Source organism: Thunnus albacares, chromosome 15, assembly GCF_914725855.1.
Source record: "Thunnus albacares chromosome 15, fThuAlb1.1, whole genome shotgun sequence".
NCBI lineage: Eukaryota > Metazoa > Chordata > Actinopteri > Scombriformes > Scombridae > Thunnus > Thunnus albacares.
This window is the reverse complement of record NC_058120.1, coordinates 23,647,867-23,665,483: the sequence shown is the minus strand read 5'-3', so window position 1 is coordinate 23,665,483 and position 17,617 is coordinate 23,647,867. Positions and strand designations below refer to the sequence as shown.

General features: G+C 38.3%; 2 gene segments (V, D, J or C); both read right to left on the bottom strand.

Annotated features, from left to right (window-relative positions):
- Positions 1 to 4,334: 4,334 nt before the first annotated feature.
- LOC122998940 lies at positions 4,335 to 5,604 on the bottom strand. The segment is given in 2 exon segments: positions 4,335 to 5,114; positions 5,269 to 5,604. Coding segments are annotated over 2 exon segments (393 nt in total).
- An 8,003-nt stretch (positions 5,605 to 13,607) lies between these two features.
- Positions 13,608 to 14,424, bottom strand: LOC122998941. The segment is given in 2 exon segments: positions 13,608 to 13,942; positions 14,357 to 14,424. Coding segments are annotated over 2 exon segments (393 nt in total).
- Between the last annotated feature and the right edge of the window lie 3,193 nt (positions 14,425 to 17,617).

Here is a 17,617-nt window from a genome sequence, read left to right as displayed (position 1 = left end):
GATAACCAGAGAATATGTGGAGTCTATAGCCTGTAACTGGAATAGCTGTTTGTTTGCTAAATAAATATAAATCCACCTTTTTAAAGAAGAAATGTCTTAAAAGACTTCTGTACCTGAAACCAGAATAACATTAAAGGTGATGCAGAAGAAAAGGATCATGTTGTGTTCTGACCAAATTTAACACCAGTTTGTGTTTTCGTCACACTTTATGCTGGTATGCTGATACTTTCCACCTCCTTTACTGACTAAACCCTCTTATCAGGAAAACAACACAACTTCTTTAAAGTGGGTGGTGTCGTAGTGCATTCTCCACCTCTAAACATTAAAACCATCATGTCAGCTACCACCACACACCACAGGCTCAATGAAGATATACTGCCACCCTGTGAAAGGAAGCAAAACAGCAAAGACCTGTAGTAATCCCTGCAAACGTTTGTACACAACAGAGTATTTGTAAAATTTTGTATTTAACCAGTAGTTTTTAAGTCCTGTTTGAATTTTACAGAGTTTATTTTATTAAGCTGTGGCCCTTAACGGATGAAATAATTCATGTTTGTTTTTTCTTTGTACATAACAGCTTTTACAGTGATTAATACTTAAACTTACAATTATAGTATTAAACCACAAATTTAAAAACAGTCACAATCACATATGAAGAAGAGTTAAACTGTATATACAGATATAGAATAAGTATTTTTGTGTTTCTCAATTATTATTGGTCTAAATATTACAAAGTAAACTAGAGGACATGTCTAAAATGTAGACTTGGTTGTTTAGAAACTTCTGGTAATGTATTATGAATTAATATGATGGGACAGTCCTGCCTCTAATGATTATTTATGTGAACAATAAATTTAATATTTTTAAATCATGAAATATTGTCATCATCATTTTGAATGTAAACATACAAGCAGGTGGATCTGATAAATGTGGTGAGAATTTAAGACATCATAGAGATGCTGTTGAAATGAGATGTAGCCCTGAATGTCTGAAGCTGCTCTTTATAACAGGAGGCTTCACATACAGAACCTCCCGTTATAATATCTGATCTTTGTGAGAGGAGACCAACAGTGGTTAGAACGAGTTAATACAGGTGCAAAGAGGCTGTGAGCTGTAATACATAGATAAAAAAAAACTTTGGTGATGAGGTTTTTGTACTGAGGAGCAGTGATATGTAGCACTGTGTAAACTAGCAGCACAGAAGTAAACTGCACTGCTGTTCAGGTTGAGTTCTTTAATTGTTAATGTGCAGGTCTGGTCTTTACTGGCACTCCCATTTATCTTCACATTGACTCCTTCTTCAGGATATCCATTGTTTACATTCATGTATCCCAGGAACTGCAGCAGTTTATTCATTGATTGTTTGTACCAGAGGATTTGGGTATAGTCCTGAATACTGTGTGAACAACTGATATTGGCTTGTTCTCCGGGTTTGCTGTACATGTGAGCTGGAGTCTGGTAGACTTGGTCACTGAGAGAGGAACCTGTAGAAAAAGCATCAACAAAAACAACACACCATATAAGAATAAACACTGGTGAATCCATTAATGCAACAAGGTTCAATAAAGATAAAACAGCAGCACTGTATAATATAAAAAATTTGATACATTACCTGAAACCAGAATAATATTAAAAGTAATTTGTAGGAAAAGGATGATCATGTTGTCTTTTGTTTGGTAATAATTTTACTGTTGCTATGATTAGCAGTGTATCAGCAGATATACTGATATTTCCAACCTCCTCTTTGCACAAACCTCCCATCTACAAATAAACATGTACGTGGGTGGTGTCATAATGTTTCCTCCTCTTGACATTATAACCACCACCATCACCACTACACACCACTGGCTGAGTATAAAGGTCCCATTAAAGATATACTGCCTCCTTATGACAGACTGTTAACTTTCTCATTCCCAAGAACAAGAAAATGAACAATTTTCATTAGTAAATCTTTCTGTGTTAAATTTTGATGTGACTTCAGGACTTATATTTTACAATGTTGTGAGTCCAGATATATCAAGTCATTAATAAAACAAATACATTATTTGTTGTTGTCAAGACAAGATATTTGTGATTTAAATGCTGCATTGTTTTCCCAAATAGGGTTAAAAAACACACATTAAGATCTGTGGAGAAACACTGCACCCCCATGGATGTAATAGTAATAACATCAAATCCAGGATCTCATGATGAACCAGCTGGCTGATGTGAGTTCAGTGTGTCTCTGCTTTGTGTTATCAGCAGGTGAATGATTGTGATTGTGTAACTGGTTTCATCAGAGAAGGTTTTTGTCAGAGACAGAGGGTTTGTGCAGCACTGTGCTTCACTAGCAGCACAGAAATACACTGCTCTGTCCTCAGATCGACTCAGCTTTGGAATACGAAGAGATGACAGACTTCTACCATCACCACTCACATTATGAGTCTCTTTGAATTTATCTTCCACAACTAGAGAAGTGAGTCGTGCATAACCAACAAGAGCCATATCACTTTTCCCAGCAGACTGTTTGTACCACTGGATCATATCAAAATTAGTGTTTGAATGGCTGCAGTTTATCAGGATTTCTTCACCAAGATCTTTGATCATGGCTGCTGGAGTCTGATGAACACTGTTCTTTGAGAGTTCTGTGAAAAAAATGTGAAACAAACAACTTTAGTGGAGAGAAAAACGTGCAGTGAACATATTTAGAACCATATGTCATAAGTTAATGTAATATTACCTGTCAAACAGAACGGCAGAGCTGCTAAATGTATGAGGAGTCTGATCATGATCCAAATGCAGATGAAAACAAAACAATAATGTCAAGTTCAAACTGAACAGAGCTGTCTGGATGTAAAGGAGGAGGAGGAGTCGACATAATGGACGTCACATCTTTTCATCAGTGGATTTATACAGTCTACTATTGTGTTGGTTAATACAGGAAGAGGCGGCTTTAATGCTGATATCAGTGATTTCCTGCTACAGGCTGCAGTTAGATGCAGGTGTGCTCTTCTTCAGTGTAAAGTGATGAGAGAGGGTTTTTGTAGAGGCAAGAAGGTATTTGTGTCACTGTGCCTACTAGCTGCACAGTAATACATGCCACCGTCCTCTGACTCTCTGAGTTTTAGTACATGAAGTTGAGATTTCACTGAACCATCTCCAGTCACATTGAAATGTTGTTTGAATTGATCCTCAATGGTTGGGCTAGTATTCTGAATAAATCCAATGAGTTTAAGGTTAGAGTTGCCCGTCGACTGCTGATACCACAATATTGTATAGTATCCACTGATTGAATGGCTGCAGTTGATTATCTCTGAACTGTCAGCACTTCCTAATATTGATGATGGAACTTGAAGGACTTTAGTGCTCAGTGAACAACCTGCATTTAAGAAAGAAAAAATATTAAGAAAACAGAAATTGTTATAAAATATTTATCTTTTAGAACAGTTCTAATTTCTACCTACAGGAAAGTGAGAGAAGCAGCAGAGTGATGCTGTTGAGGTTTCTGATCATGATGTCCTCCCCTTTGTCTCCACATTGACTGACAGACTGAACAGATGTTGAGGGACAAACTCAGAGGGGAGGAGACAGAGATTTGGATTATGTGAGCAAGTCTCTGGTTGCTGTCGTGCTGTGATGTAAATTTTCAATTAATGAAACACCTTCACAATGTATTTTATATGGTGTTAATTGATTGGCAGACAATTAATCAACTCCTACTCTGATGGTGAAATCATATATTAAGCTAAAACACCAAACATTTGCTGGTTCCAGCTGGTTGGATCAAACAAGCAATTCAAAGATGTTCACTTTGCTCTGTTATTGGTGGTGGGTATATTTTCACTATTCTGACATGTATTTTAAATAAATATTGAACTGAAAAGAATAAGGAATCAATCAATAATTAATGAACATAATACTCAAAACCTACGTGTACAGTAATATAATTTATTGTATATTTTCTTGTTATCAAATATTTTGAAATGTGACATCACTCCCAACAACTAGACCTGTGTGTGAAACAGTAAAAGTTACCTCAAGTGAATATTTTAACTCACATACATTAGAGTATTTTACAACCGTTGTCATTGTCTGCTCTCATTCCCGAAATAAAAGTTTTAGTTGTAATGCAGAGATCATTGTACTCAGTCTGGATGATAATTTAATGATTCAAACTGTTTGACTCTCAGTTGAATAGTGCCGTATCATGATGAAATGCTCATATCATGTTAGTGTTTTCCTTGGTGTGGTTGCAGTATATTGTTGCATTTTCATCCTTGAATTTCCACATTATGGAAGTCTGAGTGACATCACTCCCATCAACTAGACCTGTGTGTAAAACAGTAAAAGTTAGCACCAGTGAACATTTTAACTCACATACAGTAGCCCTATAGACTAGTAGATCATTAAATTGATGTTCAACATTTGCTTGTTAGACGTAATAATAAAGGTTAAAGGCCATAATGTAGTGGGTTGATCTCACCTTCTATCCAGAGCAGAAGTGTTAACAAGCTTAGGGAACCATGTTTGATGATGTCCATGTTGTAGAAGTCAGAGACTGAAAGAGGTCTAATCTAACTGTCGGTGTAGTTACAGAGATCTAAAAGGTTCCAGGTGGATGTTTCATAGTTGATGTTCTCTGATGCTGTTAGCTGCTGTGTAATCCATGTGATGAATCAAAGTGTAACTGGGAGTGTTTGTGGTGCTCGAGGTCCCCCTACAGTACAGGAGAGAGATGTACAGTACAGGAGATAAATTGAGTTGGTAGCAGTTGTTCCAACAGTGCACTGAGGTTTTTGTTCAGCTGTCAAGTGCATCTGTATCACTGTGCTTACTGACAGCACAGAAATACAAGCCTTTATCTTCTGGTTCTAGATTCTTCACTGTGAATGTCCCACTAGCAAAGTCAGGCTTAGTGGCTGAGAACCTCTCTTTTCTGAAGTCTGGTTCAAAGTCAGGTTTGCTGTCTGGAACAGTGAACACAATTTGTTTCATTGCTTCTCCTGGCAGCTGTCTGTACCAGTACATCTGGTAGTAGTTAAAATCCTTGGTGTGGTTGCAGTGTATTGTTGCATTTTCATCCATGATTTTCCACATTATGGAGGTCTGAGTGACATCACTCCCATCAACTAGACCTGTGTGTAAAACAGTAAAAGTTAGCACCAGTGAACATTTTAACTCACATACAGTAGCCCTATAGACTAGTAGACCATTAAATTGATGTTCAACATTTGCTTGTTATACGTAATAATAAAGGTTAAAGGCTATAATGTAGTGGGTTGATCTCACCTTTTATCCAGAGCAGAAGTGTTAACAAGCTTAGGAAACCATGTTTGATGATGTCCATGTTGTAGAAGTCAGAGACTGAAAGAGGTCTAATCTAACTGTCAGTTTAGTTACAGAGATCTAAAAGGTTCCAGGTGGGTGTTTCATAGTTGATGTTCTCTGATGCTGTTAGCTGCTGTGTAATCCACGTGATGAATCAAAGTGTAACTGGGAGTGTTTGTGGTGCTCGAGGTCCCCCTACAGTACAGGAGAGAGAGATGTACAGTACAGGAGATAAATTGAGTTGGTAGCAGTTGTTCCAACAGTGCACTGAGGTTTTTGTTCAGCTGTCAAGTGCATCTGTATCACTGTGCGTCACTGGCAGCACAGAAATACACTGCTCTGTCCTCAGATCGACTCAGCTTTGGAATATGAAGAGATGACGGACTTCTCCCATCACCACTCACATTATGAGTCTCTTTGAATTTATCTTCAACAGCTGGAGAAGAGTATCGTACATAACCAACAAGAGCCATATCACTTTTCCCATCAGACTGTTTGTACCACTGGATCATATCAAAATTAGTGTTTGAATGGCTGCAGTTTATCAGGATTTCTTCACCAAGATCTTTGATCATGGCTGCTGGAGTCTGATCAACACTGTTCTTTGAGAGTTCTGTGAAAAAAATGTGAAACAAACAACTTTAGTGGAGAGAAAAACCTGCAGTGAACATATTTAGAACCATATGTCATAAGTTAATGTAATATTACCTGTTAAACAGAACGGCAGAGCTGCTAAATGTATGAGGAGTCTGATCATGATCCAAATGCAGATGAAAACAAAACAATAATGTCAAGTGCAAACTGAACAGAGCTGTCTGGATGTAAAGGAGGAGGAGGAGTCGACATAATGGACGTCACATCTTTTCATCAGTGGATTTATACAGTCTACTGTTGTGTTGGTTAATACAGGAAGAGGCGGCTTTAATGCTGATATCAGTGATTTCCTGCTACAGGCTGCAGTTAGATGCAGGTGTGCTCATCTTCAGTGTAAAGTGATGAGAGAGGGTTTTTGTAGAGGCAAGAAGGTAATTGTGTCACTGTGCCTACTAGCTGCACAGTAATACATGCCACCATCCTCTGACTCTCTGAGTTTCAGTACATGAAGTTGAGATTTCACTGAACCATCTCCAGTCACATTGAAATGTTGTTTGAATTGGTCCTCAATGGTTGGGTTAGTACGCACAGTATATCCAATGAGTTTAAGGTCAGAGTTGCCCGTCAACTGCTGATACCACAATATTGTAATGTATGAACTGACTGAATGGCTGCAGTTGATTATCTTTGAACTGTCAGCACTTCCTAATATTGATGATGGAACTTGAAGGACTTTAGTGCTCAGTGAACAACCTGCATTTAAGAGAGAAAAAATATTAAGAAAACAGAAATGGTTATAAAATATTTATCTTTTAGAAAACAGTTCTAATTTCTACCTACAGGAAAGTGAGAGAAGCAGCAGAGTGATGCTGTTGAGGTTTCTGATCATGATGTCCTCCTCTTTGTCTCCACATTGACTGACAGACTGAACAGATGTTGAGGGACAAACTCAGAGGGGAGGAGACAGAGATTTGGATTATGTGAGCAAGTTTCTGGTTGCTGTTGTGCTGTGATGTAAATTTTCAATTAATGAAACACCTTCACAGTGTATTTCATATGGTGTTAATTGATTGGCAGACAATTAATCAACTCCTACTCTGATGGTGAAATCATATATTAAGCTAAAACACCAAACATTTGCTGGTTCCAGCTGGTTTGATCAAACAAGCAATTCAGATTTGTTCACTTTGCTCTGTTATTGGTGGTGGATATATTTTCACTATTCTGACATGTATTTTAAATAAATATTGAACTGAAAAGAATAAGGAATCAATAAATAATGAACATAATACTCAAAACCTAGGTGTACAGTAATATAATTTATTGTATATTTTCTTGTTATCAAATGTTTTGAAATGTAAACATTTGTTGAGCACAGCTGCTTGGAGTTTCTTGTGTTCCCTGTTTAAGTATTTTCATGTCCCTTTTATATCCGAGTTATCTGTCTTCTCGTTTATTCTTGGTCTTTAAATTACTCTTTATTCCTTTCTCCTTTCTAATCTGATATTGAAGTGATTTTCATCTTTTTCAGTTTATATGTTGTTACAGTGTTTGTAATGATTGTGAATACAGTAACTCAGTCTTGTGTCTTGTGGTTTCCAGTCTAATAATCGTTCTTCTTTGCTGGAAATTTGGCCTCACTGAAGTCACTTTCATATGTATGTGGGGGATTCGGGGTCGTGAAAATGTTTTGCTTCATCCTTTCTCCTGGCTGCTGTCTGTACCAGTACATGTACCAATATGAACTGCCCTTAGTGTGACTGCAGTTCATTGTTGCAGACTGACTCACGTTCCTCCACAGCAGAGGGATCAGTGTGACATCACTCCCATTAATTAGACCTGTGGAGGTAAAAAAAAAAAAAATAGTGTTACAGAACCACCAGTGAGTCCTCTGTATGCAGTCAGAACATAAAATCATCATTATGTCTTTAAAGCTAAAGTGACAGCTTCTCCTTTCAATCCTCGGCCTCATGATGTACAGTACCTACAATACAGAGCAGAGCTGCAGAGAGTTTGATCAGACCAGCTGGGATCATTATTGTGTTCTGAGTAAAATGAAAATGAGAGACACTCAGTCTGTGTGATGGAAGGTGTGACGTTACAACAGAGTTTATTTCTGTGTTGTAAGTTACAGGTGAGAGTGTGGCTGTATTGTGAGTTGTTGTGTGTTGTACTTGAGGTCCTCCTACAGTACAGCAGATAAATACAGTTGGTAACAGCTTGCTGAGGTTTTTGTTCAGCTGTCAAGTGCATCTGTATCACTGTGTTGACTCACAGCACAGAAATACAAGCCTTTATCTTTTGGTTCCAGATTCTTCACTGTGAATGTCCCACTAGCAGCATCAGGCTTAGTAGCTGAGAATCTCTCATCTTTGAAGTCTGGTTCAAAGTCATGATCTGTTTTTGCAGTTGTTGTAAAAACTATTAGTTTCATTGCTTCTCCTGGCAGCTGTCTGTACCAGTACATCTGGCTGTAGGTAGCACCCTTGGTGTGGTTGCAGGACATTGTTGCACTTTCATCCTTGTTTTTCCATAGTATGGAGGTCTGGGTGACATCACTCCCAACAACTAGACCTGTGTGTGAAACAGTAAAAGTTACCTCAAGTGAATATTTTAACTCACATACAGTAGAGTATTTTACAACTGTTGTCATTGTCTGCTCTCATTCCCGAAATAAAAGTTTTAGTTGTAATGCAGAGATCATTGTACTCAGTCTGGATGATAATTTAATGATTCAAACTGTTTGACTCTCAGTTGAATAGTGCCGTATCATGATGAAATGCTCATATCATGTTAGTGTTTTGCAGGTGTCCAAATGTAAATATTCCATCTAATTGTAAATTGTTTGACATGTATAAATAGTTTTACTGATGTAAAGCATAATAGTGGATTGTATTAATTTGCCATGATTGATATTTTTAGTTGTCAGTCAACATTCCTATTTCTATCATGATATTTATTTCAGCCCCAGATCTCACTGTACTTTACCTTTGTTCCAAAGTAGAAATAGTAAGAAGCTGAGGAGACCATGTTTGATAATGTCCATGTTGTAAAGCACCAAGTCTCATATATACTGTAACTGTCAATGTAATTACAGAGATATAAAGAGTTACAGGTGGGAGTGTCTCTGCAGTGTGAAGTTCTGTGAGCTGCTGTATCAAACTCCACATCAAAGTGTAACTGGGAGTGTTTGTGGTGCTCGAGGTCCCCCTACAGTACAGGAGAGAGAGATGTACAGTACAGGAGATAAATTGAGTTGGTAGCAGTTGTTCCAACAGTGCAGTGAGGTTTTTGTTCAGCTGTCAAGTGCATCTGTATCACTGTGCTTACTGACAGCACAGAAATACAAGCCTTTATCTCCTGGTTTCAGATTCTTCACTGTGAATGTCCCATTAGCAAAGTCAGGCTTAGTGGCTGAGAATCTCCCATTTCTGAAGTCTGGTTCAAAGTCATGATCTGTTTTTGCAGTTGTTGTAAAAACTATTAGTTTCATTGTTTCTCCTGGCAGCTGTCTGTACCAGTACATCTGGTTGTAGGTATAATCCTTGGTGTGGTTGCAGGACATTGTTGCATTTTCATCCATGAATTTCCATATTATTGAGGTCTGAGTGACAACACTCCCATCAACTAGACCTGTGTGTAAAACAGTAAAAGTTAGCACCAGTGAACATTTTAACTCACATACAGTAGCCCTATAGACTAGTAGACCATTAAATTGATGTTCAACATTTGCTTGTTATACATAATAATAAAGGTTAAAGGCTATAATGTAGTGGGTTGATCTCACCTTTTATCCAGAGCAGAAGTGTTAACAAGCTTAGGAAACCATGTTTGATGATGTCCATGTTGTAGAAGTCAGAGACTGAAAGAGGTCTAATCTAACTGTCAGTGTAGTTACAGAGATCTAAAAGGTTCCAGGTGGGTGTTTCATAGATGATGTTCTCTGATGCTGTTAGCTGCTGTGTAATCCACGTGATGAATCAAAGTGTAACTGGGAGTGTTTGTGGTGCTCGAGGTCCCCCTACAGTACAGGAGAGAGAGATGTACAGTACAGGAGATAAATTGAGTTGGTAGCAGTTGTTCCAACAGTGCACTGAGGTTTTTGTTCAGCTGTCAAGTGCATCTGTATCACTGTGCTTCACTAGCAGCACAGAAATACACTGCTCTGTCCTCAGATCGACTCAGCTTTGGAATATGAAGAGATGACAGACTTCTACCATCACCATTCACATTATGAGTCTCTTTGAATTTATCTTCCACAACTAGAGAAGTGAGTCGTGCATAACCAACAAGAGCCATATCACTTTTCCCAGCAGACTGTTTGTACCACTGAATCATATTAAAATTAGTGTTTGAATGGCTGCAGTTTATCAGGATTTCTCCACCAAGATCTTTGATGATGGCTGCTGGAGTCTGATCAACACTGTTCTTTGAGAGTTCTGTGAAAAAATGTGAAACAAACAACTTTAATGGAGAGAAAAACCTGCAGTGAACATATTTAGAACCATATGTCATAAGTTAACGTAATATTACCTGTTAAACAGAACGGCAGAGCTGCTAAATGTATGAGGAGTCTGATCATGATCCAAATGCAGATGAAAACAAAACAATAATGTCAAGTGCAAACTGAACAGAGCTGTCTGGATGTAAAGGAGGAGGAGTCGACATAATGGACGTCACATCTTTTCATCAGTGGATTTATACAGTCTACTATTGTGTTGGTTAATACAGGAAGAGGCGGCTTTAATGCTGATATCAGCATTTCCTGCTACAGGCTGCAGTTAGATGCAGGTGTGCTCTTCTTCAGTGTAAAGTGATGAGAGAGGGTTTTTGTAGAGGCAAGAAGGTATTTGTGTCACTGTGCCTACTAGCTGCACAGTAATACATGCCACCGTCCTCTGACTCTCTGAGTTTTAGTACATGAAGTTGAGATTTCACTGAACCATCTCCAGTCACATTGAAATGTTGTTTGAATTGGTCCTCAATGGTTGGGTTAGTACGCACAGTATATCCAATGAGTTTAAGGTTAGAGTTGCCCGTCGACTGCTGATACCACAATATTATATTGTATGAACTGACTGAATGGCTGCAGTTGATTATCTTTGAACTGTCAGCACTTCCTAATATTGATGATGGAACTTGAAGGACTTTAGTGCTCAGTGAACAACCTGCATTTAAGAAAGAAAAAATATTAAGAAAACAGAAATGGTTGTAAAATATTTATCTTTTAGAAAACAGTTCTAATTTCTACCTACAGGAAAGTGAGAGAAGCAGCAGAGTGATGCTGTTGAGGTTTCTGATCATGATGTCCTCCTCTTTGTCTCCACATTGACTGACAGACTGAACAGATGTTGAGGGACAAACTCAGAGGGGAGGAGACAGAGATTTGGATTATGTGAGCAAGTTTCTGGTTGCTGTCGTGCTGTGATGTAAATTTTCAATTACTGAAACACCTTCACAATGTATTTTATATGGTGTTAATCGATTGGCAGACAATTAATCAACTCCTACTCTGATGGTGAAATCATATATTGAGCTAAAACACCAAACATTTGCTGGTTCCAGCTGGTTGGATCAAACAAGCAATTCAGATTTGTTCACTTTGCTCTGTTATTGGTGGTGGATATATTTTCACTATTCTGACATGTATTTTAAATAAATATTGAACTGAAAAGAATAAGGAATCAATAAATAATGAACATAATACTGAAAACCTAGGTGTACAGTAATATAATTTATTGTATATTTTCTTGTTATCAAATATTTTGAAATGTAAACATTTGTTGAGCACAGCTGCTTGGAGTTTCTTGTGTTCCGTGTTTCAGTATTTTCATGTCCCTTTTATATCCGAGTTATCTGTCTTCTCATTAATTCTTGGTCTTTAAAATGCTATTTATTCCTTTCTCCTCTCTAATCTGATGTTGAAGTGATTTTCATCTTTTTCAGTTTATATGTTGTTACAGTGTTTGTAATGATTGTGAATACAGTAACTCAGTCTTGTGTCTTGTGGTTTCCAGTCTAATAATCGTTCTTCTTTGCTGGAAATTTGGCCTCACTGAAGTCACTTTCATATGTATGTGGGGGATTCGGGGTCGTGAAAATGTTTTGCTTCATCCTTTCTCCTGGCTGCTGTCTGTACCAGTACATGTACCAATATGAACTGCCCTTAGTGTGACTGCAGTTCATTGTTGCAGACTGACTCACGTTCCTCCACAGCAGAGGGATCAGTGTGACATCACTCCCATTAATTAGACCTGTGGAGGTAAAAAAAAAAAAATAGTGTTACAGAACCACTAGTGAGTCCTCTGTATGCAGTCAGAACATAAAATCATTAATATGTCTTTAAAGCTAAAGTGACAGCTTCTCCTTTCAATCCTCGGCCTCATGATGTACAGTACCTACAATACAGAGCAGAGCTGCAGAGAGTTTGATCAGACCAGCTGGGATCATTATTGTGTTCTGAGTAAAATGAAAATGAGAGACACTCAGTCTGTGTGATGGAAGGTGTGACGTTACAACAGAGTTTATTTCTGTGTTGTAAGTTACAGGTGAGAGTGTGGCTGTATTGTGAGTTGTTGTGTGTTGTACTTGAGGTCCTCCTACAGTACAACAGATAAATACAGTTGGTAACAGCTTGCTGAGGTTTTTGTTCAGCTGTCAAGTGCATCTGTATCACTGTGTTGACTCACAGCACAGAAATACAAGCCTTTATCTTCTGGCAGCAGATTCTTCACTGTGAATGTCCCACTAGCAGCATCAGGCTTAGTAGCTGAGAATCTCTCTTTGCTGAAATTTCCAAAGTCGTGATTTTCTCTTCAGAATGCTGTGAACACAATGAGTTTCATTGCTTCTCCTGGCAGCTGTCTGTACCAGTACATCTGGCTGTAGCCAGCATCCTTGGTGTGGTTGCAGGACATTGTTGCACTTTCATCCTTGTTTTTCCACAGTATGGAGGTCTGGGTGACATCACTCCCAACAACTAGACCTGTGTGTGAAACAGTAAAAGTTACCTCAAGTGAATATTTTAACTCACATACAGTAGAGTATTTTACAACCGTTGTCATTGTCTGCTCTCATTCCCGAAATAAAAGTTTTAGTTGTAATGCAGAGATCATTGTACTCAGTCTGGATGATAATTTAATGATTCAAACTGTTTGACTCTCAGTTGAATAGTGTCGTATCATGATGAAATGCTCATATCATGTTAGTGTTTTGCAGGTGTCCAAATGTAAATATTCCATCTAATTGTAAATTGTTTGACATGTATAAATAGTTTTACTGATGTAAAGCATAATAGTGGATTGTATTAATTTGTCATGATTGATATTTTTAGTTGTCAGTCAACATTCCTATTTCTATCATGATATTTATTTCAGCCCCAGATCTCACTGTACTTTACCTTTGTTCCAAAGTAGAAATAGTAAGAAGCTGAGGAGACCATGTTTGATAATGTCCATGTTGTAAAGCACCAAGTCTCATATATACTGTAACTGTCAATGTAATTACAGAGATATAAAGAGTTACAGGTGGGAGTGTCTCTGCAGTGTGATGTTCTGTGAGCTGCTGTGTCAAACTCCACATCAAAGTGTAACTGGGAGTGTTTGTGGTGCTCAAGGTCCCCCTACAGTACAGGAGAGAGAGATGTACAGTACAGGAGATAAATTGAGTTGGTAGCAGTTGTTCCAACAGTGCACTGAGGTTTTTGTTCAGCTGTCAAGTGCATCTGTATCACTGTGCTCACTGACAGCACAGAAATACAAGCCTTTATCTCCTGGTTCCAGATTCTTCACTGTGAATGTCCCATTAGCAAAGTTAGGCTTAGTAGCTGAGAATCTCTCATTTTTGAAGTCTGGCTCAAAGTCAGGTTTGCTGGTTGGAACAGTGAACACAATGAGTTTCATTGCTTCTCCTGGCAGCTGTCTGTACCAGTACATCTGGCTGTAGGTAGCACCCTTGGTGTGGTTGCAGGACATTGTTGCACTTTCATCCTTGTTTTTCCACAGTATGGAGGTCTGGGTGACATCACTCCCAACAACTAGACCTGTGTGTGAAACAGTAAAAGTTACCTCAAGTGAATATTTTAACTCACATACAGTAGAGTATTTTACAACCGTTGTCATTGTCTGCTCTCATTCCCGAAATAAAAGTTTTAGTTGTAATGCAGAGATCATTGTACTCAGTCAGGATGATAATTTAGTGATTCAAACTGTTTGACTCTCAGTTGAATAGTGTCGTATCATGATGAAATGCTCATATCATGTTAGTGTTTTGCAGGTGTCCAAATGTAAATATTCCATCTAATTGTAAATTGTTTGACATGTATAAATAGTTTTACTGATGTAAAGCATAATAGTGGATTGTATTAATTTGCCATGATTGATATTTTTAGTTATCAGTCAACATTCCTATTTCTATCATGATATTTATTTCAGCCCCAGATCTCACTGTACTTTACCTTTGTTCCAAAGTAGAAATAGTAAGAAGCTGAGGAGACCATGTTTGATAATGTCCATGTTGTAAAGCACCAAGTCTCATATATACTGTAACTGTCAATGTAATTACAGAGATATAAAGAGTTACAGGTGGGAGTGTCTCTGCAGTGTGATGTTCTGTGAGCTGCTGTATCAAACTCCACATCAAAGTGTAACTGGGAGTGTTTGTGGTGCTCGAGGTCCCCCTACAGTACAGGAGAGAGAGATGTACAGTACAGGAGATAAATTGAGTTGGTAGCAGTTGTTCCAACAGTGCACTGAGGTTTTTGTTCAGCTGTCAAGTGCATCTGTATCACTGTGCTCATTGACAGCACAGAAATACAAGCCTTTATCTCCTGGTTCCAGATTCTTCACTGTGAATGTCCCATTAGCAAAGTTAGGCTTAGTAGCTGAGAATCTCCCATTTTTGAAGTCTGGCTCAAAGTCAGGTTTGCTGGTTGGAACAGTGAACACAATGAGTTTCATTGCTTCTCCTGGCAGCTGTCTGTACCAGTACATCTGGAAATAGCTAACACCCTTGGTGTGGTTGCAGTCTATTGTTGCATTTTCACCCTTGAATTTCCACATTATGGAAGTCTGAGTGACATCACTCCCATCAACTAGACCTGTGTGTAAAACAGTAAAAGTTAGCACCAGTGAACATTTTAACTCACATACAGTAGCCCTATAGACTAGTAGACCATTAAATTGATGTTCAACATTTGCTTGTTATACATAATAATAAAGGATAAAGGCTATAATGTAGTGGGTTGATCTCACCTTTTATCCAGAGCAGAAGTGTTAACAAGCTTAGGGAACCATGTTTGATGATGTCCATGTTGTAGAAGTCAGAGACTGAAAGAGGTCTAATCTAACTGTCAGTGTAGTTACAGAGATCTAAAAGGTTCCAGGTGGGTGTTTCATAGATGATGTTCTCTGATGCTGTTAGCTGCTGTGTAATCCACGTGATGAATCAAAGTGTAACTGGGAGTGTTTGTGGTGCTCGAGGTCCCCCTACAGTACAGGAGAGAGAGATGTACAGTACAGGAGATAAATTGAGTTGGTAGCAGTTGTTCCAACAGTGCACTGAGGTTTTTGTTCAGCTGTCAAGTGCATCTATATCACTGTGCTTCACTGGCAGCACAGAAATACACTGATCTGTCCTCAGATCGACTCAGCTTTGGAATATGAAGAGATGACGGACTTCTACCATCACCACTCACATTATGAGTCTCTTTAAATTTATCCTCAACAGCTGGAGAAGAGTATCGTACAAAACCGACAAGAGCCATATCACTTTTCCCAGCAGACTGTTTGTACCACTGGATTATTTCAAAATTAGTGTTTGAATGGCTGCAGTTTATCAGGATTTCTTCACCAAGATCTTTGATGATGGCTGCTGGAGTCTGATCAACACTGTTCTTTGAGAGTTCTGTGAAAAAATGTGAAACAAACAACTTTAGTGGAGAGAAAAACCTGCAGTGAACATATTTAGAACCATATGTCATAAGTTAATGTAATATTACCTGTTAAACAGAACGGCAGAGCTGCTAAATGTATGAGGAGTCTGATCATGATCCAAATGCAGATGAAAACAAAACAATAATGTCAAGTGCAAACTGAACAGAGCTGTCTGGATGTAAAGGAGGAGGAGGAGTCGACATAATGGACGTCACATCTTTTCATCAGTGGATTTATACAGTCTACTGTTGTGTTGGTTAATACAGGAAGAGGCGGCTTTAATGCTGATATCAGTGATTTCCTGCTACAGGCTGCAGTTAGATGCAGGTGTGCTCTTCTTCAGTGTAAAGTGATGAGAGAGGGTTTTTGTAGAGGCAAGAAGGTAATTGTGTCACTGTGCCTACTAGCTGCACAGTAATACATGCCACCGTTCTCTGACTCTCTGAGTTTTAGTACATGAAGTTGAGATTTCACTGAACCATCTCCAGTCACATTGAAATGTTGTTTGAATTGATCCTCAATGGTTGGGTTAGTACGCACAGTATATCCAATGAGTTTAAGGTCAGAGTTGCCCGTCGACTGCTGATACCACAATATTGTGATGTATGAACTGACTGAATGGCTGCAGTTGATTATCTCTGAACTGTCAGCACTTCCTAATATTGATGATGGAACTTGAAGGACTTTAGTGCTCAGTGAACAACCTGCATTTAAGAAAGAAAAAATATTAAGAAAACAGAAATGGTTGTAAAATATTTATCTTTTAGAAAACAGTTCTAATTTCTACCTACAGGAAAGTGAGAGAAGCAGCAGAGTGATGCTGTTGAGGTTTCTGATCATGATGTCCTCCTCTTTGTCTCCACATTGACTGACAGACTGAACAGATGTTGAGGGACAAACTCAGAGGGGAGGAGACAGAGATTTGGATTATGTGAGCAAGTTTCTGGTTGCTGTTGTGCTGTGATGTAAATTTTCAATTAATGAAACACCTTCACAGTGTATTTCATATGGTGTTAATTGAGTGGCAGACAATTAATCAACTCCTATTCTGATAGTGAAATAATATATTAAGCTAAAACACCAAACATTTGCTGGTTCCAGCTGGTTGGATCAAACAAGCAATTCAAAGATGTTCACTTTGCTCTGTTATTGGTGGTGGGTATATTTTCACTATTCTGACATGTATTTTAAATAAATATTGAACTGAAAAGAATAAGGAATCAATCAATAATTAATGAACATAATACTGAAAACCTTGCTGTACAGTAATATAATTTATTGTATATTTTCTTGTTATCAAATATTTTGAAATGTAAACATTTGTTGAGCACAGCTGCTTGGACTTTCTTGTGTTCCGTGTTTCAGTATTTTCATGTCCCTTTTATATCCGAGTTATCTGTCTTCTCATTAATTCTTGGTCTTTAAAATACTCTTTATTCCTTTCTCCTCTCTAATCTGATGTTGAAGTGATTTTCATCTTTTTCAGTTTATATGTTGTTACAGTGTTTGTAATGATTGTGAATACAGTAACTCAGTCTTGTGTCTTGTGGTTTCCAGTCTAATAATCGTTCTTCTTTGCTGGAAATTTGGCCTCACTGAAGTCACTTTCATATGTATGTGGGGGATTCGGGGTCGTGAAAATGTTTTGCTTCATCCTTTCTCCTGGCTGCTGTCTGCACCAGTACATGTACCAATATGAACTGCCCTTAGTGTGACTGCAGTTCATTGTTGCAGACTGACTCACGTTCCTCCACAGCAGAGGGATCAGTGTGACATCACTCCCA